At 40.1% G+C, this 25082-nt stretch overlaps 1 protein-coding gene across 2 annotated transcripts in view; it reads right to left on the bottom strand.

Moving 5' to 3' along the window:
* The window catches only part of cnksr3 (cnksr family member 3), a 185084-nt gene that overhangs the window by 51017 nt on the left and 108985 nt on the right, over nt 1-25082 (bottom strand). For both annotated transcript variants that reach the window (XM_060831564.1, XM_060831565.1), the window contains 2 exons: nt 6658-6699; nt 4414-4533 (listed from right to left, as the gene is read on the bottom strand). In XM_060831564.1, the coding sequence (XP_060687547.1) occupies nt 4414-4533; nt 6658-6699 (162 nt within the window). The remainder of the gene's footprint in view (nt 1-4413; nt 4534-6657; nt 6700-25082) is intronic.

The following is a 25082-nucleotide window of genomic DNA, read 5'->3' as shown; positions in this document are numbered from 1 at the left end:
GATAAGTCATGGATTGAGCAGCCGAAGGTACATTCACCAATTGCACGCTTTCCTTTTGTGCTACTTGATAACATTGCAGATATCCTGAACAAATTTTCACATAGAACAAAACCCAGCATTTGTTTTGAAACAAAGAGCATAGCTACTTCTGCAACATAGATCTTTAGCACAAGTGAGATATAAATCAGGGTCCACACCCTTGGGAGCCTAGGTACTTAGCAGCTCCCTGATGTCACATGCAACCAGTCAAATTGGCTGAAAACTAATATTTGTTAAGATTGCAAGGACCAGAGGTGGTGACAAATAGGAATCAACCATTCAGCATTTCTGGTTGTCGATTCATGCAAACACTTCATATTCACAGATGATGTGGTATCGCGGCCTCCTATTAATTAATTGTCCATGTGGATGTGACAGAGCTAAGGTCCTGATCTGATCCTCAATTTAGGATTGTTACACATTCATAGCGGGAAAATAGACGTTTTGGGCAAAAGATCTTCATCAGGAATGAGGCAGGGAGCTTCCTGTGTGGAGAGATAAATGGGAGTGGGGGGGGGGGGGGGGGGGGGGGCTGGGGAGAAGGTAGCTAAGAGTGCAACAGGTGGATGGGAGATGGGGATGAAGGTGATAGGTCAGAGAGGAGGGTGGAGCGGATAGGTGGGAAGGAAGATTGGCAGGTAAGACAGGTCATGCGGATGTTGCTGAACTGGCAGGTTGGAAGTGGGGTAAGGTGGGGGGGGGGGGCAAAATAAGGAAACTGATGAAGTTCCCCTCCCCCCCACCTTACCCTGATTCCAACCTGCCAGCTCAGCAACATCCTCATGAACTGTCCTACCTGCCAATCTTCCTTCCCACCCACCTGTTCCAACTTATCGCCTTCATCCTTACCTCCATCCACCTACTACACACTCGGCTCCATTCTCCCCAGCCCCACTCCCCTCCTATTTATCTCTCCACCCCGGATTTGTGAGGAAGAGATTTTGCCTGAAATGTCTTGATTTTCCTGTTCCTCGGATGCTGCCTGACCTGCTGTGCTTTTCCAGCACCACTCTAATCTAGACTCTGATCTCCAGCATCTGTAGCCTTCACTTTCACCTCGACATTTATAGCATGCTGCTAACTCTCGAGTTGTCATATTGCCATATAGAAACTTCATTTCTGGATGCATCTGGTGATGTTCTGAGCGTGGCTCTACAATCCATTAGATCAGGCTGGTCATCTGGCTAAACTGCCATGAGAGATATGACAGGCCATGAGGTAATATATTGTCAGGACATGCATTGCTCAGCATTGAGGCAGATAAGCTTTCACACTGTTCGATTCAGCCTTAATCCACCCTAGTTGGCATGGCAATACTGGAAAATACCAAATCAATGTACACAATGAAGCCTATCAGTATCAAGGCATTGGGGTGTGGGTGGACATGTGTTAGGTTAGTTGATTACACAGTAACATCTGCATCTGAATTCTCTACTTTTAGTGTAAATCCAATGTCTGCTCTTTTCCAGGTATATTCAGAACCTGTCTCCCCAACCTAATAAAAATATCATGGCATCTTATCTTGGTTCAATGAATAATCGCCTAGGATCTGCCTTTGGGTCAAGAATTCAAAAGGCATAAATACAAGAATTAATCTGCATGAGGAATGTTTTGTGGACATTTCTACCAACATCACTGTTGACGCATCTGTGACAATTAGATTGGATAGGTTTAAGGTATGCGGCACGGTGGCACAGTGGTTAGCACTGCTGCCTCACAGTGCCTGAGACCTGGGTTCAATTCCCGACTCAGGCGACTGACTGTGTGGAGTTTGCACGTTCTGCGTGGGTTTCCTCCGGGTGCTCCGGTTTCCTCCCACAGTCCAAAGATGTGCGGGTCAGGTGAATTGGCCATGCTAAATTGCCCGTAGTGTTAGGTAAGGGGTAAATGTAGGGGATGGGTTGCGCTTCGGCGGGTCGGTGTGGACTTGTTGGGCCGAAGGGCCTGTTTCCACACTGTAAGTAATCTAATCTAATCTATGCCATTCCCACTTACTGGTTCTGCTACTACTCTTTGCCAACCCAGTATAGCACCAATGTTTTTCTGGACTCCAGCAGCTAAGCCAGTCATAGTACTGGTGACCCACTGTTCTTAATATACATTGAAAGCTCAACGACCAGTATATGTTCCCTCTTCTTAGTACACTCATAATCCACTGTTTCAACATGTTCAACAGGACCAATCATGATTCATCACTTGAGGGAGCAAGTTGGACAGTCAACAGCATGTTTTTCCATGTTTTGTCTGAAGCCACATGATTTCATGGGGCCTGGAGTCAGTGCAGATAATACTATCCACCTTCCCTTACCTCTAAATCCCTGTACAAACTGACCCACTCTGTTTACCAATCCCCAATATCCTGATGGCACAATTCCTTCTTTTAAGTATGCAAAATTCATTTAAAATGTACCTGTAAATTGACTCTCACCACAAAACTAGAGAATAATCCATCCATAACTTATCTATAAGTGTGTTCGATGAACACAAAGATCTTCCAGTTCAAGTGCATGCCTTTCAACAATCACGTACAGTTTACATAATCAGATTTTAAATATCCTAAGGAAGTAAAGAATCTAAGACAATGCATCTACAAATTTCTGCAAAATTCCAGGATATCAATCTAAAATTACAATCTCCATTCTTTGGCCATGACTAAATGCATTCTACAGGATGGTATTTTCTATCCACTGTTTAACCTATGCATGAATCATTAACCTCTATCCACCCAATAATTTATTAACCACCAATCCTCTTTAGATGTTTATCGACAAAGGAGGGAAAGAAAGTGAAATGCGAACCCTCTCCTTAACTTTCAGTTTGCAAAGGGAATACCAGATTTAATTTTACAGTATGTTCCTTCCTTAAAGCAACTTTTGTTCCATGTTACTATCAGTTTCAATTGTCAAGTCCCAGAAAGCTTACTGAACTTGTGTGCAGCAAATTTGAACACTTTGCCATTGTTGACACTGACCAAAATAGGAGTATTTTCTTGTCAACTTCCCATATTCAGCTCACTTTAATGAGTACTTCAGAAACAAAACTTGTGGCTGCATTACCAAAATTCTTTCCCTGTAGAAGTCACTAACCAATTCCCATCAAAAAGAATGGAAACATTACAGATTCCTGAATTTTTTTTTCAGTCTATGATGCTGTAATCCCAGATGACTATGATCTGGATCTTTCCCAAATACTTTCATACTGAGCGTCTACTGACTCCTAGCACAGCTGTTAAACATCTTTCACACTCAGGTTGGCAGGGAAAGGCAGAATATCACTACTTCACGTACAAACATCCAATTCAAGTAGAACTTGTGACAGCTCTGCAAATTAGATTTCTCAAATCAATATACCAGCATTGCAAAATTGAAAATTGTTCAGTTTACAGTAGAGTTATCTTTCTCAACCAGCAATGCCCAAAGTTCATAGAGTTCAACTTCTACTATGTACCAATTATAATGGTAACAGAACTACTGATTAATCAGTTTTAATTGCTTAGTAAGGGTGTAAGCAAGCAAACAAATAATAATGGTAACAGAACTACTGATTAACAGTTATAATCAATCATTTTGTCCGTACCACACCTAGAACTCACAAGGTAAACTATTCTGGTGGATAGCTTTAAGAATCATAGGTCCCAGCCACCTTTTCCCTTCCAAGTATTGTATATACATGATATTTATTTTCCATTGTGTTTTTGGCCAGCTTCAAGAATATCTGCCATCAATAACTGATTTACTGAGCATTGTGTGTCCACTACTGTCATATGCACCAAGTCACAAGCTACAACTTATAATTAAGATTTCAAAACCATTTGGAATATTTTTATATAAATTTAACACTAGCAGCTCTCCTGAAATACTGCTGATCCACAAAGCATGTTGTTGCACTCTGTTGAAGCCAAGGTGTAGGATGGGAGAATCTGGATGGAGGCCACTGCTGAAGCTTGGCAAAAGCAGATGTTGCATTGCAGTCAGATAGTATTGGGGGTAATGGGCAATTGTTAAATTAAATACACAATGAGGCATTGGAAGGAGTGGGTCATAATGCCTTAAAAACACAATTAGAAACTTGAGAATGCTCATACAACTATACTATAATGTGACAAATAGAATCGCAGGCCACTTCAAGATTCTTCCTACACTTCAAGACTTTAAAGTGTACAACCAAGTAGAAGCAACAAAACAGCTAAAACACAACTGTTTGTTGTACAATGTAACTGAATAGATATGCAGTGGGATAGTACTAAGATTTTTGGGTTACATGAAAACTAAATAGCTAAATAAAAGTAATCAATTAGAAAGGAAAAACAAGTCACCACCATTACATGGATAAAAAACAAGAAATTGCATATGAAATATTAAATTAATTTCTTACCAATCCTTCGCTTGGTTTGATGTTTCTCAACTGAACCTCCTCTAGACAAGCACTCTGGCTTAACAAAGGATCAGATGCAGATCTGATAGTCTGATCACAAATACCATTCAGAACTTTACACTGGGAAAGAAAAAGTTGCAAATTGAACATGTCAAGAATACAGGTCAATTATGTCTTTTAATTGAAGAATCCTCTAAGGACACACTAAATTGAAACACATTATTACAATGTCTTCACATATTATATGTGCACTATATAATTAGCACTATGTAATGTGCTTTTTGTTTGCCATTCTCCAACAGAGTCAAAAATACAACTTTTTTCTTAAAAAAATGAAAACTTTATTTTGAATGAACATTACATGCGAGACCAAACACTCAAGTCAAATCTCAAATGCTGCAAATTGTGAAATTAGTGGAATTATCTAGGTTACAGCAGCCAGTTCCAGATGCAGTGGAGTGTTAATGAGTTACCATACTTTTCTATATGGTATTACAATACCATATTACAATAGAAAAGATCTCCAAACTTCAACCAAAATTTAAAATCAGTTTTAATTGCTTGGTAAGGGTGGAAGCAAGCAGACAAATTTGACTTTTGGCCAATTGTTGATTTAACATTTAAAAATACCTTGGACTTTAAAAAGCAATTTTGTATGAAATGTGCTAAAAAATTACACTGATCCATCAGAGATTTGAAAAACAGTGAATACGTTTCCAATAGTAGTATCTTGCATTCAATTTATTACTAGAAATAGAACTACCCATTCTGGTTAGCAAAGAATGCTACACAAAGAACAGGTAATTTCTCATAAGCTAATTTTATTGGGTGGCTATAACTTTAATTAAAGTAAAGTAAACTAGCACTTCAAACCTTACACTCACATCGACTAGCACTTCACTGAAGAATGAAGTGCGCAAAAATTACTTAAGAACATATCTGAAGTTGTACTTAAAGTATCAAACATTTACTTTTAAGACCAACTCAAATCAACAGCTACAAAGCAATTCTTTAATGCTTCATTCTAACCCAGATGTCATTAATGGAGATTCAGTCTATTGATACAATATTGTTCAACTTAGGTATGTAAGACAGTATTAGATGTATTTTCACTTAAAAATATTGTGTCAGGACATGGGGAGGAAGAAGAGATTAGTGGCAGATGATGATGTTCATTTAACAAGCCACAGCAGGTATAATGAACCAAATGGCTGCCTTCTGCACTACAATAATTCTGTAACACTGTGGATAAATGAATAAAAGTGACATGCTAAATTGGGAAATTTCTGACATTAACTCCCAAATCTATGCAATATGAGCTAATCTTAGCTGGAGCAGAGGTGTAATGAATCTCTAGCAATGGGAAGAATTACAAAGTTTATTTTACTAGCTAGGAATTTCAGCATTACTTATGCTACTCAAATATAATGTCCTCTTCTCAAATATGTCCTATTCATATTTGAGAAAAAAAGCACACCAGTCATGGTAATCACTTTTTTCAATATTAGCCAAAATTGGTTTCAGGTTATGGAATGACAAGGGTGGAGGGGAGAAAATTATGTTGATAACTCAAGGTTATCATGCATACTTATCCTCCCAATAATCGGAGTTCATGTTGATAAGCAATTGCTTCCTTTTCCTTGTCAATTGTCTCAACATGTAGCATGTGTTATAGAGTCATAGAGATGCACAGCACAGATACAGACCCTTCAGTCCAACTTGTCTATGGCGACCATATATCCTAACCTAATCTAGGCTCATTTGCCAGCACTTGGCCTACATCCCTCTAACCCTTCTTAATCATATACCCACCCAGATACCTTTTAAAAGTTGTAATTGTACCAAACTCCACCACTTCTTCTGGCGCTCATTCCATACACACACCACTTTCTGCGCGAAACAGTTGCCCCTTAGGCCCTTTTAAGTTTTTCTCCTCTAACCCTAAACCTGTGCCCTGTAGCTCTGGAGACCCCACCCTAGGGAAAAGAACTTGTCTATTAACCTGATCCATGCTCCTAGTGATTTCATAAACCTCAATAAGGTCACCCCTCAGCCTCCGACGCTCCAGGGAAAACAGCCTCAGTCTATTCGGCCTCTCCCTATTGCTCAAACCCTCCAACCCTGACAACATCCTTGTAAATCTTTTCAGAACATCCTTCTGATAGGAGGGAGAGGATTTAATTACTTTTCAGTGGATTAACATCTGTAACATTATCAAAAGTATAAAAATAAATGAGCACTTACAACATTAATAACACCATCTTCCATTTCAAGAACAGTGGAGTTCTGTCAATAAAAAAAATTGCAAATCAAAAATCAATTGGAGAACAATGAATTATAAAACAAAATTTAGGTCACCTATACATTGCAAATAGGATTCTAATAATGACTGCTTTAATAGAAATAGTTAAACTATTAAGTTTGTAATATTAAGATTAGCACAGTGTCTTAATATAATCCTTAAAACAAGTATTCAACTTTTTGGATTTCTGCAGTTAATTCATTAATGTTACATTTCCTGTTCATTTTCCTTTAATTAATCCAGATTATTTCCCTGGTATCTTTGACATTTAAATCACTCTCGTTCTCAACCCTAACTCAGATCTCATCTCCTCTTTTGTTCTTTCCATCACTCCCCAATATCAATGACATATAATCCTCACATTTCTACCCTCAATTCTGAAGTCCCATTCAACACAAAATGTTAACTATTTCTCTCCACACAAATGATGCAAAACTTGAATATTTCCAGCACATGGTTTTTGTTTCAGATTTCCAACATGCATAATATTTTGTTTTTGTGGTTTTCTGATATTTCTGGTTTAACCTGCTGTGTGGTCTCTTCATTGCGATTCTAGAATGATTTTGATTACATGCCTCCCCGAGATTCATCATTCGAAGAATTTAACATTCTGTTGCACCAAGTTAGACTCTAAACACTAATATATAACCATCTCCTGGAATTCTGCCAGTATTTTAGACATTCTTGCCGAATGATGTTAGCATCTTGTGTCAAAATTCTACTGTCAATATCATTTCCACAATGCTGTTTTCATGATTGGTAATCCTTTCTGTCATTACAATGGTTGGTTTTCCTCCTTTCTTCAGAGGATAGTTCTTCTGCAAAACTTGCCCATCAGCTGAGGACATTACTTTTCTCCAGTATTATTCTACCATCTTTTGTTTGGATGTAATTGCTTCTAGTACAGTAGCTTTTTGAGCTGGTGATCTCCCTTGCTGTGTTATACACTTTTTCCTTTAGCACTTCATTTTCTTCATCATTTACTTTCTCCTTTTTTGACTTGCTACATTACATTCCTTTTGTATCAGTTTATCAGTATTACATTTTAATGATACCTCTACTCTTGTATTGAAATGATGACAAAATGCAGACAAAGATTTGTTTAGTCATCTTTTTGTTTTATTGGAATACATTTGTGCACTAAGAACTATGTTGTACACATTACACCAGAGCATTTGACAGACTGAGACAAGAACAGAATTTCTGCCAAGTTGAAATAAACTGGACACAGACAGGAAAGATTCATGATTATTTCAGAACTTAGACTGGGACCAAACAGTAGCATAATAGATAAACTGATATAACAGAAGTGTGACTAGTTGCATTCTGCCTCCATATCTTTTCAATCTTGACAACAAAATGGTTAAGACATCTAGCAGAGTATTAGGATTTTCAATGGACTAACAAAATATAAATCAAGTTTGAGATGTCCAGAAGGCACAGCAAGTATGGCAGATACAGGAGGCTTCTAAATACAATGTTTTGTTGATTTATTCATTCAAGGGATGGGAGTATTGCTGCATAGGCCAAAAGGTACACCTACAATCCTTTGAGAAATGGAGCTCTTGAGCCTTCATCCAGCAACAGTGAAGGAATGGTGACATAGTCCTAAGTCAAAGCGGTGAATGTCTTGAAGGGGAACTTCTCAGGTGGTGATATTTCCATCCCTCTGATGCCTTCGTCCTTCAAGGTGCTACACATCACAGGTTTGGAAAGTGCTGTTGAAGGAGCTTAGTGAGTTGCTATAGTTCATTTTGTTGATGTATCTTGTACAAAGTAAATGGGGAACGAATGTCAATAGTGTTGGCCACTTTGTTCCGGATTATGTTGAGCTTTCAGAATGCTTTTGGAACTGTGCAAACTCAGGCAAGTAGAGTATTCCATCTCACTCAGGACTTGCATCTTATAAGTTGTGGGCAGTGTTAGGAGGCAAGTTAGAGTCATAGAGATGTACAGCATGAAAACAGACCCTTCGGTCCAACTCGTCGATGCCAACCAGATATCCTAAACTGATCTAGTTCCATTTGCCAGCACTTGGCCTATATCCCACTAAATCCTTCTTATTCATATACCCATTAAGATAACTTTTAAATGTTGCAATTTTACCAGCCTCCACCATTTCCTCTGGCCGCTCATTCCATACATGTACCACCCTGTGTGAAAATGTTGCCCCTTAGGTTTCTTTTAAATCTTTCCCCTCTTACCCTAAACCTATGCCCTCTAGTTCTGGAATCCCCCACCCCAGGGAAAAGACTGTCTCGTTATCCTTTCCATGCCCCTCATGATTTTATAGATCTCTAAAGTCACCCCTCAGCCTCTGACACTTCAGGGAAAACAGCCCCAGCCTGTTCAGCCTCTTCTTATAGTTCAAGTCCTCCAACCCTGGCAATATCCCTGTAAATCTTTTCTGAACCCTTTCAAATTTCACAACATCTTTCAATAGGAAGGAGACCAGAAGTGTACGCAAAATGCAAAAGTGGCCTAACTAAAGTCCTGTACAGCCACAGCATGATCTCCCAACTCCTATACTCAATGCTTTGACTAATAAAGGAAAAGATACCAAACGCCTTCTTCACTGTCCTATCTATCTAACTCCACTTTCAAGGAACTATGAACCTGCACGCCAAGGTCTCTTATTCAGCAACAGTCCCCAGGACCTTACCACTACGTGTAGAAGTCCTACTCTGATTTGACGCCGGATGTTGGCATATGGAGATGTAGCGTTATAATGACATTGAATGACATGGGGAGTTGATTAGATCATCTCTGGTTGTAGATGGTCATTGCCTGGCACAAGTGCTACATGCTACATATCAGACTGAACCTGGCATTGTACATGTCTTATTGCAATATGCATATGCTTGTAACAGGAACAGATATGGGTCATCACTACATTGCAGTAGAACCATGTGTGGGGTAATAGCAAAGAAATGGACTGCCTGTATATGATGCATGACAAATGTAAATTAATGAAAAATCTCAAAATATCCAGATAATAGTTAGAAATGGTGAGCAAATGGCCAATGATGTTTATCTTTAAAATGAAATGTATCCAAATACTTTTTGCTCTGACTCTGTTCTCTTTTTTCCAACTATTTATTAAATGTGGAGAGTTATTTTCAACATACTGGAGGTATAGTGACAGTAATCAGCAAATGGCACTGCAATAAATAAATTCAACATCTCAAAAAGGTAAAATTATTACCATTGCTCATAATTATGGGTGAACACAATTGGTAAAACAAATTTTTGATAGTAGGGGCCCAGCTGTGCTGAAAGAGGGGTTTATAAAAATGAAGGTTGTGCCCTCAAGTGATATGGACTCCAGCCATCTACAAGCATCAGATGCAGCCTTCTCTTACACTGGCAAAAGCTTTGCTCAATTATTTTGTAAATTGCAATATGCCTCAGTTTTTAGCAATACAGTTCAAAAGATGTGTTTCAAAATGACATTACTCCAGCCACAGGGGAAAAAAAAACTTAGTTCGGCCAAATCTTGAGTAATGGAGATTTCATGCAACAGGTGCTGAAAACGTTATAGCCATTTTGTCCAGCACTACATTTTATAAGCTGTTCAGCCTTCATGCTCCATCATTGGATGGTGAACCATTCCTAAACTAATGAATATGAAGTCAGCAGCCTAAATCATTCTCTCTTTCAGAAATCCAGTGACTTCAACTCTTGGCAGAAAGTAAATGGAACATGTTAAAAATATGCTAAGAATATTTCATTCTCAAATATGCTGGTTCTATTCATATCAATTCTTTTTCATTTATACATTGCCATTGGTTGAATTAATAATGCATTTTTGATGCTTATATGGAATCTCCTTTGTTTCCACTGCCTTCGCTGTCCCCTTTTGTTTCCCCAAAGTGAAATGATGTGTTGGTCACAGGAGAGAATATGTTAAACAATACAAAGTTTCAATACAGTTTGATTACAAAATTAAAAAGAAATATTCCAGAAAATTAAGATTGGTTTTGTGTCTAATTCCTTGATCAAAGCTATTCCCACAATTAACTAGTTGGACAGATTTGGTGTAAGGCAGCAGATAATGTTATAATATTTGCGATTTTGTAGTGGGTGGAGGAAAATTATCAAAGAAAAGAATCATGAGGGTACAATGTACAGTCAAATTAACGCTTTCTCTATTTAAAAATAGGCACAGAAATATTTCATGCCTGAACAACCACATCCAGAACTGGGAATTACAACCCCATTGCTTCAAGAAATTTGAAAGACACCAACTTGGCGATACCAGTCTTGTGTAACATAGTTACTTCTGAAATGCACTGGGTATTTACTGTGCTCATTGCTGGAAACGACAATGGATTCATAGTATTAAAGTGAACACAATGTCTACTTGCCATCCACTCAGGATGCAAATTGCAACACCAAAAATTGGAAGTTTTTTTACTTCATTGAAGGAGTTCCAATAAACTGCAATCATGTATTTAATCTTGAAGTGTATAATAAATGCAATTAATGGCAGCACTATTATAGGCAGTATTTTGAGGAAAAGATGTGTGTTACAGACCAACTGTCAACCCTACCTCAGCAATCGATATCCTGCCATACCCTCCCCCACTGTATCCAAATTATTGTAGGAAATACACATTAACATACCAACATGAAATGAAAATAACCATAGGCAATTTCATCTTCCAACTTCCATTCATTAGCACAAAAGCTCCCTTAGTCATCAAGGAGTTAAAACTACAGGAGGGTACATAATGTAAAACTCAGTGGTCATTTTATGGACCCCGTTTATTTACAGTGTTGAACTTCAAAGATTTCAAATCAGCTTCTTGGTATTGACATAGCGCTTAAGTTTAGCAGTCTCTGCAGCTAATAAATCTAGTAACACTAAATTATCCCCAGCTTCAAGCAACTTCAAAGGGATTTTCATGTCCACTGTAAAAGGAAGTTCATTTTGTTATTTCTGCCCAATGAAGTTTGGCCCAATCACATTGAAAGTAGTCCATATGCAAATCTGTTTTTGAATACTAGAGACATTATACTCACGTGGGGCATAATTCTCCCCACCTAAAGATCCCATTAATCAAACTCCAGTTTCTTCTGAAACAACTCACATACAAGATTTGTAAATAAAAATTGCCATTTTGTAACGTCTCTTCTGCTGCTTTATCAACGATCCTTCGTCAAACACAAGGTCATAAATGGGGATGTCTGATGATGATTGAAAAGCTTTCCAGTGTTCTTCAGAACAAAATAGGGGTGCTTAGCTCTGTATAGCAAGGGTGAGGGATGTGGGGAACAAAATGCCCTTCCAACTATGAGGGGTTATAGTACTGTTCACTTCACAAATTGTGCCAACTCTTTCCCCCTTATTTTTATTGTTATTCAGTCAGTCCATGAAATCATCAAGCTAGTCTTTTCCCACATAAATTGTCTACATGCCTCAAGGGTGGCAAAAAAATGTTGATGTATTTTTGCATTAAACAATATTCACTTGTGATTTGAGCATGGACATGGAAAATGGAGCCTGCAAAAGTATGTAACTGAACTGGGTACTTTCTCATGTACACACAATGCATGTTCATAAGACCACTTTGTAGGATTCACATAATTAATGCCTGATCCCACTAAAAAGTTGATTACATGTGAAATCTTGCAGTGACTCTTCCTTCATTGTGATCTGTAGAATTTGGTAAAAATTACATATTTGTTAATAAAATGATTTGGAAACATCGGGTCAGTTAAACTGCTCATTAAGATGCTTTTCTTTCAATGCCTCAGCTTTCAAAAGACCACAATTACAAGAACATATCAGGAACAGCAATAGACGATATAGCATGTCAAGCCTATTCCACCTTTCAATACAATCATGGCTGATCTTTGAATTCAATGCTACTTTCTTGCTTATTTCCCATACCCTTGATTCCCCAAGAGACTGTCTATCCCATTCTTTAATGCATTCAACTACAGATACTCCAAAACAGTCTGGGACAGAGAATTGGAGCTGATAATGTGTTGCTGGAAAAGCGCAGCAGGTCAGGCAGCATCCAAGGGACAGGAGATTCGATGTTTCGGGCATAAGCCCTTCTTCAGGAAAGCCCTTTCCTGAAGAAGGGCTAACGCCCGAAACGTCAAATCTCCTGTTCCTTGGATGCTGCTTGACCTGCTGCGCTTTTCCAGCAACACATTTGCAGCTCTGATCTCCAGCATCTGCAGACCTCACTTTCTCCCGGGACAGAGAATTGCAAAGATGTGCAACCCTTTGAGTGAAAAAAAATTATCTGACTTCTAAAGTGATCAGCCCCTTGTCCCAAATTTGTGCCGAGTTTTAGAATGTGCAACCAGCAGAAACAATTTCTCAGTATCCATCCTACCAGAATCTTGCAATCTTCAATGAGACTATGTCTTGGTCTTCTGAGCTCCAAAGAACAGAGACCTAATTTGCTCAGCTTATCACAGACCACCATTTTCCCAGGGCCATTTTTGTGAACTTATGCTGTTTCCAAACCAATTACATTTTCCTGAATGTGGAGACCAAATCTACATCAGTACTCTAGATGTGGGCTCACCAAAACCCTGTGCAACTGTAACAAGCCATTTTATGTCCATGCTTCAATCCACTTGATTTAAAAGTCAACGTACCTATTGACGACTTAATTGCTTGCTCTACGTGCATGCTGACTTTGTGAACCTTGCCTGCCCACACAAGTCCTGAACAAATTTGACAACTTTCATAAACATTCTACCTGCCTAATCTTCTGACTGAAGAAAACAACTTCACATTTCCCTAGTTATAATCTGACATATTGGTGCCTATCAACTAAACCCATCGGAGATCCAAGATGGCGGCGACTCAGCAAGTCTGAGTTTACAGTGCTCTTCCCAAAACCTGGGTAAAGTGGGTTACTCACCCCCACCACACTTACCAAACCACCCAAAAAATTTTTCTAACCTTAATTAGCTGTTTACTATTATATTTAAGCAGTTTAATATTAAGTGGATAATGAGTAAACCAAAGGGATCCCGCAGCTCTCAGAAAACAAAGACCCCTCCCCCACCCTCCTCTCCTCAGGCTGCAGCTGATGTAAAAACAGGCCTTGAAGAGATGATTGCCAGGCTGGAAACGACACTCGTCAATTTCATCGCAGAATCCAGACAGAGATGGAATGCATTCGAAGAAAAGTTACAAAAGTACAGCCAGGCTCTCGAGGAATTACAGGGCCGAGTGAAGGGGGTGGAGCTAAAGGCCACGACCTCCGAGGCTGCAGCACAAACAGCTGCAGAACAGGCGCGAGCTCTGGAGCAGAGAGTCCGGGCCTTTGAAATCTACATGGATGACCTGGATAATAGAAATCGGAGAAAGAATATCCGTCTTCTGGGCCTCCCTGAACAAGAAGAGAAGGGACAGTTAGTAGTATTTCTGGAGCGATGGTTGCCCCAGCTTTTAAACCTGGGGGCTGAAACTGACCGGGTAAGGATGGAGTGGGCCTACCGGGTCGCAGTACGCGGATCTGGCCCAAACCAGCGCCCACGCCCGGTCCTGTTCCGGCTGCAGAGTTATAGGGAGAGGCAGATACTCCTGGATGCCTCCAGAAATCTTGGAAAGGATCCTAAAGCTATGATTCATGAAGGATCCAAGATTATGTTATTTCAGGACTTCTCCCCGGCTTTGGCACGAAGGAGGAAGGCGTTTGGTGAGGTGAAGAAACGTCTAAGGAACTTAAATATTCAATACACCTTACACTACCCAGCGACGTTATGCTTTACCCACGAAGGATCCGAGTATAATTTTAGATCACCAGAAGAGGCTAAGGAACTTTTAGACTCGTTTAAATAAATCGTAAGAGACAATTTATGTTGGCTTGCCTCTTCCACACTCCGTGGGGAGAAGTGGATACTTTACTCTACTTTACTTTTGCTTCTGGGAGCAGGGTTGTCTTATCTTGCTATTTTATGTTATTATACTTAATTGTAATTTGTTGGAGTTGTAATTTTATAGTTATGTGTGTTTGTACGTGGCATTGATGTATCAGATATACTCAGGTATGGGTGGGGAGGGGTGGGGGTGGGGCGCTCACTGTCAACTCTAGCTCAGTATTATATCTAAATCCTATTAAGGAGCGCCCGGGTCAAGGGTGGGACACTGTTTGGGAGAGGATATGGTGGACCTTTAGAAAGGAAGTAAGGCCCCCTGAGAACAGGGGGGAGGATCTCCATTCAAACATGTTTTATTTTTTTTGCTCTTATTGTTTGGAAATAGTTTCCTTTTTATTATACTGTTATGAGTGTATTAGAGAACATTTTCTCTTGTTTGAAGGATGTAAGTGACTCAACTATACACTCTGGATAATTGTGGATTAGATTAGTAGTTAACTGAGTTTCATTGTTTTTCTTTCTTCTTTAGTATCATTCCTTTGAATTTTGATGATTATATATTTAAGATCTATTTTTATATTAATGTTTGTGCTTGAAAGTTCTGTTTATTTTTGTAAATCTGTCAAAATATTAAATTTCTAATAAAAATATCTTTAAAAAAAAAACTAAACCCATCTACACTCTATTTTCAGACTCCATGCTCTCCCCATAGCATATTTTTCCACTAAGCTCTGTATCATCAGCAAACTCAGATTATTTGAATGGATTTGATTGATTTATTGCGATGTGTTCCTATGTACAGTGAAAAGTTTTGTTTTCAAGCAGAACAGGCAGTTCATACAGTAAGCAAGGACATTTAGATCTATAGGGTGAAAAAAACACTAGAAAAAGAGGCATACAACTTACATCTAACAGGGTGTGAGCTAGGCAAGACCAGCATTATTTGAAGTTAGACAGGCCATTCATCAGGCTAATAACGACAGGGAAAAAGCTGTTCCTGAATCGTGTTCGTCTGTGTTCAAGTTTCTGTATCTTTTGCCTGATGGAAAAGGTTGTAAGAGGTTGCTGGGATGCAAAGGGTCTTTGAGGATATTGGCAGCCTTTCTGTGGCTGTGTAAATGGAGTACATGGATGGAAGGTTGTATACACAACTTTCTGTAGTTTCTTACATTTCTGGGAACAGCAGTTGCCATACCAGGCTGTTGTGCACCATGGACAGCATGCTTTAAATAGTGCATCTGTAAAAGTTGGCAAGGGTCCTTGTGGACATGTCGAATTTCCTGAACCGCCCAAAAGGAAGAAGTGTTACCGTGTTTTCTTGACCGTTGCATCTACATGTAGAGTCCAGGACAGGTTGTCAGTTATCACTCCTTGGAACTTAACACACTCCACCCTCTCAACATCGGCTCTTGTGATGTTGATGGGGGCCTATTCTCCTCTCTTCTTTCTGAAGAGAATGATCAGCTCTACTTTTACCAATGTTGAGAGAGAGGTTGTTTTCATTGCATCACATCATCAAGCCCTCTATCGCCTTTCTGTATTCCGACTCCTCATTGTTTGATATCTGGCTTACCATGGTGGTGTCAGCAAACTTGTAGATGGCATTCATTTGGAATTTGGTAATACATGTATGGGTGTACAGAGTGTACAGTAGGGGGCTGAGAACACATCCTTTTGGAGAGGGGGCTGAGATCCCTCGGTGTTGACTGTTAACATGGAGGAGGTCTATTTTTACCTGACTGCAGTCGGTGAATCAGAAAGCTGAGGATCCAGTTGTAGAAGGCGAAGCCAAGACCTAGTTGTTGGAGTTTTGCAACCAGTGTGGTGGGGATAATGGTGTTGAAGGTGGAGCTGTAGTGGATGTGTAGGAGCCTGACTTCAGTGTCCTTGTTGTCAAGATGTTCGAGGGACAAGTGCAGGGCTAGGGAAATGCTGTCCACTGTGGACTTGTTACTTCGATAGGCAAATTGTAAAGAAATCAAGGCAGGCTGAGAGACTAGAGTTGATGTGGGCGAACAGTAGCCTCTCAAAGCATTTCACGATAACGGAGATCAGAGCCACTGGGTGGTAGTCATTAAGGCACATTGCATATGTTTTCTCAGGCACTGGGATGATGGTGGTCTTCTTGAAGCAATGGGAACTTTGGCTTATGGAGGGACAGGTTGAAGATATCGGTGAATGCTTTCACCAATTGGTCCGCACAGGTTCTAAGTGTTCTAATGGAGACCCTGTCTGGTCCCGCCACTTTCCTTGGGTTGACTCCCAGGAAGGCCAATCTGACATTTGCAGCCGTATCAGAGGGAACAGGTACATCTGGGGCTGTCGGGGCACGTGACACCATGCCACTGGCATTCTGCTTAAACTGAGCATAGAAAGCATTGAGCTCATCAGGGAAAGATACGTCTTTGTCCGCTATCTTGCTCTGCTTCATTTTCTATCCCGTAATGTTCTTTAGACTTGCCACAGGTGGCAGAAATCTCTATAGTTGGTTTGGGCCTCTAACTTTTTCCCAGTACAACCTCTGGCCTCTCTGATAGCTTTTGACTCTTCATTCTTATGACTTGAACAGACAACACAGATTGCAAATAGCAGAGGTCAAGAACAAACTAGTATTCCACTATTCACTTGCCAAATTCATATCATCTCATTTTTGCCGACTTCCTGCTGAAATGAATATTAAATCAATTCTCTCATTCATGCTAAAATATTATCCACAAGTTTCTGGGGCTTTATCCCACCTCTTAATTTATTGTGCTGATCCTTAACCAATGCCTTTTGGAAATCTACATATATGACATCCACTGGTTCTGCTTTAAGACTATTTTGATAATAAATCCCAGCATTTTCCCTAAAAGTGATGCTTGGCTAGCTAGCCCACAATTCTGTTTAGTTCATCCTTCCTTTCTTAAAAAGTGGTGCAACTTTTGTCAACATCCAATCTGATGGGACTGTTCCCTAATGGAAACGATTATGTACAATCATGGCTAGCAAAGCCACTATCTCTGCAAATATCTTTATAAGCTTTACATACATACTGTCAAGTCCAGGGACTTTTTAATGTTTTAGCCCTTAGACTACCATCTATTTTGGAATGGAAAAAAGTGTGACTTCTGCAGTAAACAGAACATATTTGTTCAATGCATTTTCCATTGCTTCATTCCCCACACTAAATTTCTCCTATCCCAAAGGGATTGGATTCTACAAAGCCTACAAAGTCCACTACATGGCATTTGATAATCCTGTCTTCCCTCAGAGTTCATGAAATCAACACAACATGTATCCCTCCAACCATCCCATCTGTCAATCAATGAAAGCAGTCTCTTGAATTCATCATGTGAGTATCAAATACACAAGGTAAATGACACTAGCTTATTACATGTTTCTCAAATTGTTCCAATTATCTGATTCCATCATTCTGAAACCAATTTGTCCTGTTCATTGTTTTTTCAATAATAGAATAGAATAACATTTGTATCAACTGAAAATGTCTTTTTGATTTTCAATTTTATGTGGGGTAATTGTTTCAAATTAGGATCTGACAAATTAAAATTCCAATAGAGAATGGAAGAGTAGTGAGTGACTGAGTTAGACTGGGGCCTGTGGCAGCTGGTGAAGGAACCAAGAGGAAAGAGAATCGACTTGACCTCATCCTCACCAATCTGACCATGACTATATTGGTAGAAGTGATCACTACATAGTGGCTGTGGAAATTAATACTACCCATCATGTTGGAATGACATCCTGCCTAGAAAAATAGATTTTAAAGAGCTCCTAACTCAAAACTGGCATTTTGAAAGGTGCTGTAAGCCTGTGACCATCATAGAATTGCATTCAACCATCATCTGTAACCTCGCAGCCCAGCACATATTCTTTCTACCATTACCATCTAAGTGAACAACTCTTGCTCAAATGGAAAAGTGTAGAAGGGCACATCAAGAACCACACAATGCACAACAAAACAATGAGGGGTCAACCTGGTGAACGTACAATGCAGCATTACTTGCATGTCAACAAGTAGATGCAGCGTATGGTAGGTGTGGAGATACACTATCCCACAACCAAAGGATTAGATCCAAACTCTGCCATCCTATTGTATATGCCATTGTGAACGGTGGTTGACAATTAAACAATTCACTGGAGAAGGTGATTCTACAAATATTTCTGACCTCAGAGTCCAGCACATCAGCATTTGCAACGATCTTCAGTCAGAATGCTGAGTAGATAATCCATCTTGGCCTCTTCCAGAGAACCCAGCAGGACAAATGCCAACCCTTGCCATCCAAGCAGCATTTGCCTGGTTGTTGCCTCAAGGAACCCATAAAAGATTAGAGTCAGAGAATTGGGGAGGGACTTACTGCTGACTGGAATTATACCTAGCACAAAAGATGATTTGTCAGAGGGATAGGATTTACATGTATTTGGAAAGCAAGTACTGATCAGGGATAGTCAACGTGGCTTTGTGCATGGGAAAATCATGTCTCAGGAATTTGAGTTTTTTTGAAGTAACAAAAAGGATTGATGAGGGCAGAGCAGTGGACATGATCAATATAGACTTCAGTAAGGCATTCAATAAGGTTCCTCATGGGAGACTGGTTAGCAAAGTTAGATCTCACAGAATACAGGGAGAACTAGCCATTTGGACACAGAAGTGGCTCGAAGGTAGAAGACAGAGGGTCGCTTTTCAGACTAGATGCCTGTGACCAGTGGTGTGCCACAAGGATTGGTGCTGGGTCCACTGCTTTCTGTCATTTATATAAATGATTTGGAGTGAACATGGGAGGTATAGTTAGCAATTTTGCAGAGGAAACCAAAACTGGAGGTGTAGCGAACAGTAAAGAAAAGTTACCTGAGATGTGAACGGGATCTTGATCAGATGGGCCAATGGGCTGAGGAGTGGCAGATGGAGTTTAATTTAGGTAAATGTGAGGTGCTGCATTTTTGAAAAGCAAATCGGAGCAGGACTTAATGATATGGTCCTGGAAAGTGTTGCAGAACCCAAAAAGACCTCTGAGCACAAGTTCATAGTTTCTTGAAAGTAGAGTCGCAGGTAGATAGGGTAGTGAAGGCAGTACTTGGTATGCTTTCCTTTATTGGTCAGAGGATTGAGTATAGGAGTTGGAAGGTCATGTTGCGGCTGTGCAGGACATTGGTTAGACCACTTTTGGAATAGTGCATGTATATTGAATTATAATCGGAAGGTGGTGGCGAAATTTGAAAAGGTTTAGAAAAGATTTACAAGGATGGTGCCAGCTTTGGAGGAATTGAGCTTGAGGGAGAGATTGAATAGACTGGGCTGTCTTCTTTGGAGCGTCAGAGACTGAGGGGTGACCGTATAAAATCATAAGGGGCATGGATAGGATAAATAGACAAGATCCTTTCTCTGGCGTGGGCAAGTCCAGAGCTAGATGGTATAGGTTCAGTATTGGGGGGGGGGGGGGGGGGCAAAGAAAAAAAAAGGGACCTTAAGGGGCAAACTATTCATGCAGAAGGTGGTGCATGTATGGAATGAGCTGCCAGAAGTAGTAGTGGAGGTTAATACAGTTAGAGCATTTAAAAGGGTTTAGTGGAATATGGGGCAAGTGCTGGCAAATGGGACTAGATTAGGTTAGGATATCTGGTTGGCATGGACAAATTGGACCGAAGGGTCTGTGTCCATGATGTACAGCTCCGATTCTATGATGGTTATGATCGACTTCCAAAGAATCAGTCCCAGAACAGTTCTGCAGGAGCTCTTCAGGGTAATGTTGAAGGCTCAATCATCTTCAGATGTTTTACCAATGACCTTGCTTTGATCATCTGGTCAGAAGTGCAGATGTTTATTGATTATTACACAATGCTTAATAATTTTACAATTCCTCAGATAATGATGTAGTCAGTGTGTACATGCAGAAAGAGGTGGTCAATCTCCGGGTTTGGGCGGATATGTGGCTCAAATGTTACTTACCACTTAAGTGCCAAGCAATGACCATCTGAATATCAAAGGCATTGCAATCACTGAATACCCACTATCAACATCCTGGGTGTTATTAATGACTAGAAACTGAACTGGGCCAGCCTATGAACACTGGCTCATTCTGCAGGTGATAGCCTGAGAATTCTGCAGCAAATAACTCACTGATTCCACAAATATTGTCCACATTTAAAGGCACAATCAGGAGTCTGATGGAATTCTCTTCACTTGCCGAGATTAGTGCAGCTCCAACAACATTCAAAAAGCTTGAATATAATAAAATGAATCAGCTTCCTCGATTAGAAGCATGTTTTCAGTATTCACTCTGCTGTCTCTGTACACCAATGTTGCATAATCTGTAAAATTTACAAGGTGTACGGCAGCAACTCACCAAGACTCCTTCAACAGCATCTTCCAAACAGTGAACTGTAACAACTCGAGGGAGGGGAGCAGATGCATGGCAACGGTTGAAAATTCCCCTCTAAGCCACACACCATCCTGACTTGGAACTACATTTCCATTCCTTCATTGTAGCGACACCAAAATCCTAGGACCGCGCCCCCCCCCCCCAACGCGCTCCTAACAGTAATATGGGCATACCTACATCATATGGACTGCAGTGGTTTGTTACGATGGCTCATCAACATTCTGTCTGGGGCAATTAGAAATGGAGGACATGGCTCACATCTTAGTAAAAGGAAAAAAAATGCAATCACAGGAGGTTGCGAGGTGTTAATTAAAAGTTATTGTTTTTAATGAGGGAATGGAGATTTTCTTTGTACATTATAAGAATGTTGCCAGGGTCAGAGGGTTAGAGCTATAGAGAGGGGGGAAATAGGCTGAGACTATTTTACCTGGAGCATCAGAAGCTGAGAGGTGACCAAATAAAAGGTTTTTATATAATCATGAGGGGCAGGGATAGGGTGAATAGCCAAGGTCTTTTTCCCAGGATGTGGGATTCCAGAGTTAGAGGGTACAGGTTTTAGGTGAGATGAGAAAGATATGAAAAGGGACCTAAGGGGCAACTTTATCACGCAGAGGGTGGTGTGTGTATGGAATGAACTGCCAGAGGATGTAGTGGAGGCTGGTCTGATTGCAGCATTTAAAAGGTATTTGGATGGATATTTAGTTGGCATGGACAAGTTGGACCGAAAGGTCTGTTTCCATGTTGTACAATCTCTATGAGTCTAATTATGGATGAGTAGGTCATGATCTTTTTTCTTCCAATTCCTGCACCCTATGTGAACTTCAACACTTTCTGTTGTTTGGGAGATGCTGTGATGGAAGGGTCTCCACCTCAGGATTTCCAAGCTCCAGGGACAGCTGGAGTCACTGCAGTGAATTTCCTGGATTGTCTGTTCTACAGGGTCACTTTTTTTTTGTGAATCTTATCTGCAATCTAATATTTTTATATTTCTCCTTTAATGTGGTCCCTAGAACTGGATGCAAAATGACAGCTGAAACCAAACAGCATTTTGTACAAGCTCTTTTATTTTTAATCAAAGTGTATGGACATGCTAGCTCATCCAGCATTTATTACCCATCTCTAACTGTCCCTTGGAATTGTCCCAATTAATAAGTCATAGGATGCTGCATGCTATTGAAATCCTGTTCTTTACCTGACCTGCCACCTTCAATGATTTATACACATATACACCAAGGTCTCTCTGCTCCTGCAACCACTTGAAAATTCTATTTGTTCACCCAGTGTTCCTCAAACTGTAACATTTCACACCCAGCACGGTGGCTCAGTGGTTAGCACTGTGGCCTCACATTGCCAGGGACCCGGATTCAATTCCCACCTCAGGCTACTGTCTGTGTGGAGTTTGCACATTCGCCCAGCGTCTGCGTGGGTTTCCTCAGAGTGCTTCGGTTTCCTCCCACAGTCCAAAGATGTGCAGGTCAGGTGAATTGGCCATGCTAAATTGCCCATAGTGTTAGGAGAAGGAGTAAATGTAGGGGAATGGGTCTGGGTAGGTTGCTCTTCGGAGGGTTGATGTGGACTTGTTGGGCCGAAGGGTCTATTTCCAGTGTAGCTAATCTACCCTAACCTATCGGTATTGGGTTTCATGTACCCCACATTCCACCTTATTTATGCCTTTTCAATGTTCTATACATTAACACAAACTATAAATCTAATTTTCAATAATAATTAATAGAAAATATATACCAAACATATTTTTCTAAACTAAAATGCTTTCAAAATTTTAGACTAACCTGCTCGCAAGTCACAATATTTCAAAGTTCACTTGCCAATTTTGAAACCGACCATATTTATTTACCAGGAACAGCAAGTACCCCAGTACAGACTACCAGGAAAGACCATTACAAACTTTCCTTTAATCTTCTCGAAACATCCAGTAACCATTACAGTTTCTTGCTACGCAGACAATTTTATAACTATGTTGCTACTGTCCTTTTATCTTGTAAGCTACAACTCAGCTCACAGGTTTGTTGTTCGCAGTCGATGTTCACCACTTCAACAATATTACCTTAATCAATCTTTGCTGTTACTTCCTCAAATACTCCAAGTTAGTTAAACACAATTGTTCCTTAAATTCATGCTGGTTTCCTTTAACGAACCTACATTTGCCCCAAAGTTATGGTTCTGGATCTTTCCTGCCACAGACTGATTTGTACTTGGTGAAGAATGTTCTTGCTAGGGATGCAGTGCAGAGAATGCTTATCAAATTGATTCCTGGGATGACAAGACTGACTTATGTGGAGAGATTAGGTTGATTAGGATGGCATTCACTCGAGGCGAGAAGAATGGGGTGGAATGATCTCCGAAACACAAAATTCTAACATGAATGTTCAATGCAGGAGGATGCAGAAATAGCAGTTAATGGTTTAAAGGATAGGACTAAGATGAATGGAACTTTCTTCATCCAGAGAGTGGTGAGCCTGTGGACTTCAGTGACTTGGTGATAGTGAAGCCAAAACAATATGTTTCCATGGAGGTGGTAGATAAAGAAGGAAATGACTAAAGGGATTAAGGAATATGGAGGGTTGGGGAAGGTAGGATTAGGATATTGAACTCCATGATCATTCATATTGAATGATGGAGCAGTCTTGAAGGGTCAAGTGGCCTACTCACGCTCTTATGATTCAACGTTATCTCCACACCTTTCTTGAACAAGGATATAATATCGGCAAATACACAGTCCTCTCATCACCTAGCCTGAGGAAAACTGGAGAATAATAACTAGTATTTCAACAATTTCCATATTTGTTACCTTCAGCACTTATGGATGCATCTTATCAGCTTTAAGAACAGACAGTCTGTTCAATGCGTCACCTTCAATTTTAAACTCAAGTGTCTGAAGTGTCTCCTCTTTGCTTTGAATTGGGCAGTACCTTCTTATTTGGGTAAAGGAAGACATGAATGATTCATTTCAAACCTCAGTACGCAATGCCACCACAAGCAAACCTCTAATCAGTTTTGCCCTTCCTCTTTCAGCCTTTTTGCTATTTATACGTTTACTATATGAAAAAATTCTTTCAGCAGAACATTTTTGTTGATTTATGTGGTGGTCTTAAGCAGTTCCTTGGGATTCAAGGTGACTTGCTTCCATTCCAGTTCCATGGATTTTCTCTGACTCCAGTCCAATTCACAATCTGCAGACTCTGCCATGTTGGGGCAAATGGTATTTGAAGTAGCATTTGGAGACTTGCATTCTACCTCTGCTCAGAGCACCAAGGTAAGATTGAGATGTCAAAGTCTATGACCACGGCCTTTCTGAACTAACCTTTTACACTTTCATCAGTCACAAGCCAGTGACTGCTGTGAATCAGAGAGTATGCTTGATTTTTAGAAATATTCTTAAGGCATCCACAGCAATGTTTCCATTTATTCCTGCGATTTCCTGCCGTGATAGCTTGAGTACTGGCTTGAACAGTTTTTCAGATACCAGCAACCATATGAATGGCATGCAAAGTAGTGAATACTGCTGTTGGGCTACCTTTCATGCCACCAAATTTGCAGAGGTAGTGTTGAACTGGTGCCTGAGGTATTAGCTGCAAGTTGTCCAAGTCTCTGAAGCATTTAGGAGATGAGATTCTCTCCCATCTGCTACAAGGAAAAATATTGCAACGTCCCCCGGCCTACCAGTCAATTAAAAGTAAGGGATCTACAGTAATAAAAATGGATTACACAGCATATTAAAGGAAAATCCAACAAACAGCATCAATTACTGTATAGGACCCCTACCAAACTCTTCCTACTCAAAATTCTCCCCATCAAGGATCAAGTTGCCCACTTGCAGAAACTGATCTTCTGCCTACTCCACGACAACATGCAAACCATGACCCGAGCCTCTCCAAAAGAACTACCACAGACCTCATCTAAATGGGGATGGAATCAAACACGATTCTGTCATCACATCCTTTTCTTCCCACAATACTGCACCTCAAATCCAGCAAAATAATCCACAGGCATAGGAATAATCTACAGAATAAAACATAAGATAGCCATTTTTGAGAAGATCTGTAGCTCAGGTCAATGATAAGTTTGTAAATTAGCTCGCTGAGCTTGAAGATTTGTTTTCAGACGCTCGTCACAAT

Source organism: Hemiscyllium ocellatum, chromosome 10, assembly GCF_020745735.1.
Source record: "Hemiscyllium ocellatum isolate sHemOce1 chromosome 10, sHemOce1.pat.X.cur, whole genome shotgun sequence".
In the NCBI taxonomy this organism is placed as follows: domain Eukaryota; kingdom Metazoa; phylum Chordata; class Chondrichthyes; order Orectolobiformes; family Hemiscylliidae; genus Hemiscyllium; species Hemiscyllium ocellatum.
Note: the sequence above shows the minus strand (reverse complement) of the source record. Positions and strands in the feature narration are given on the sequence as shown.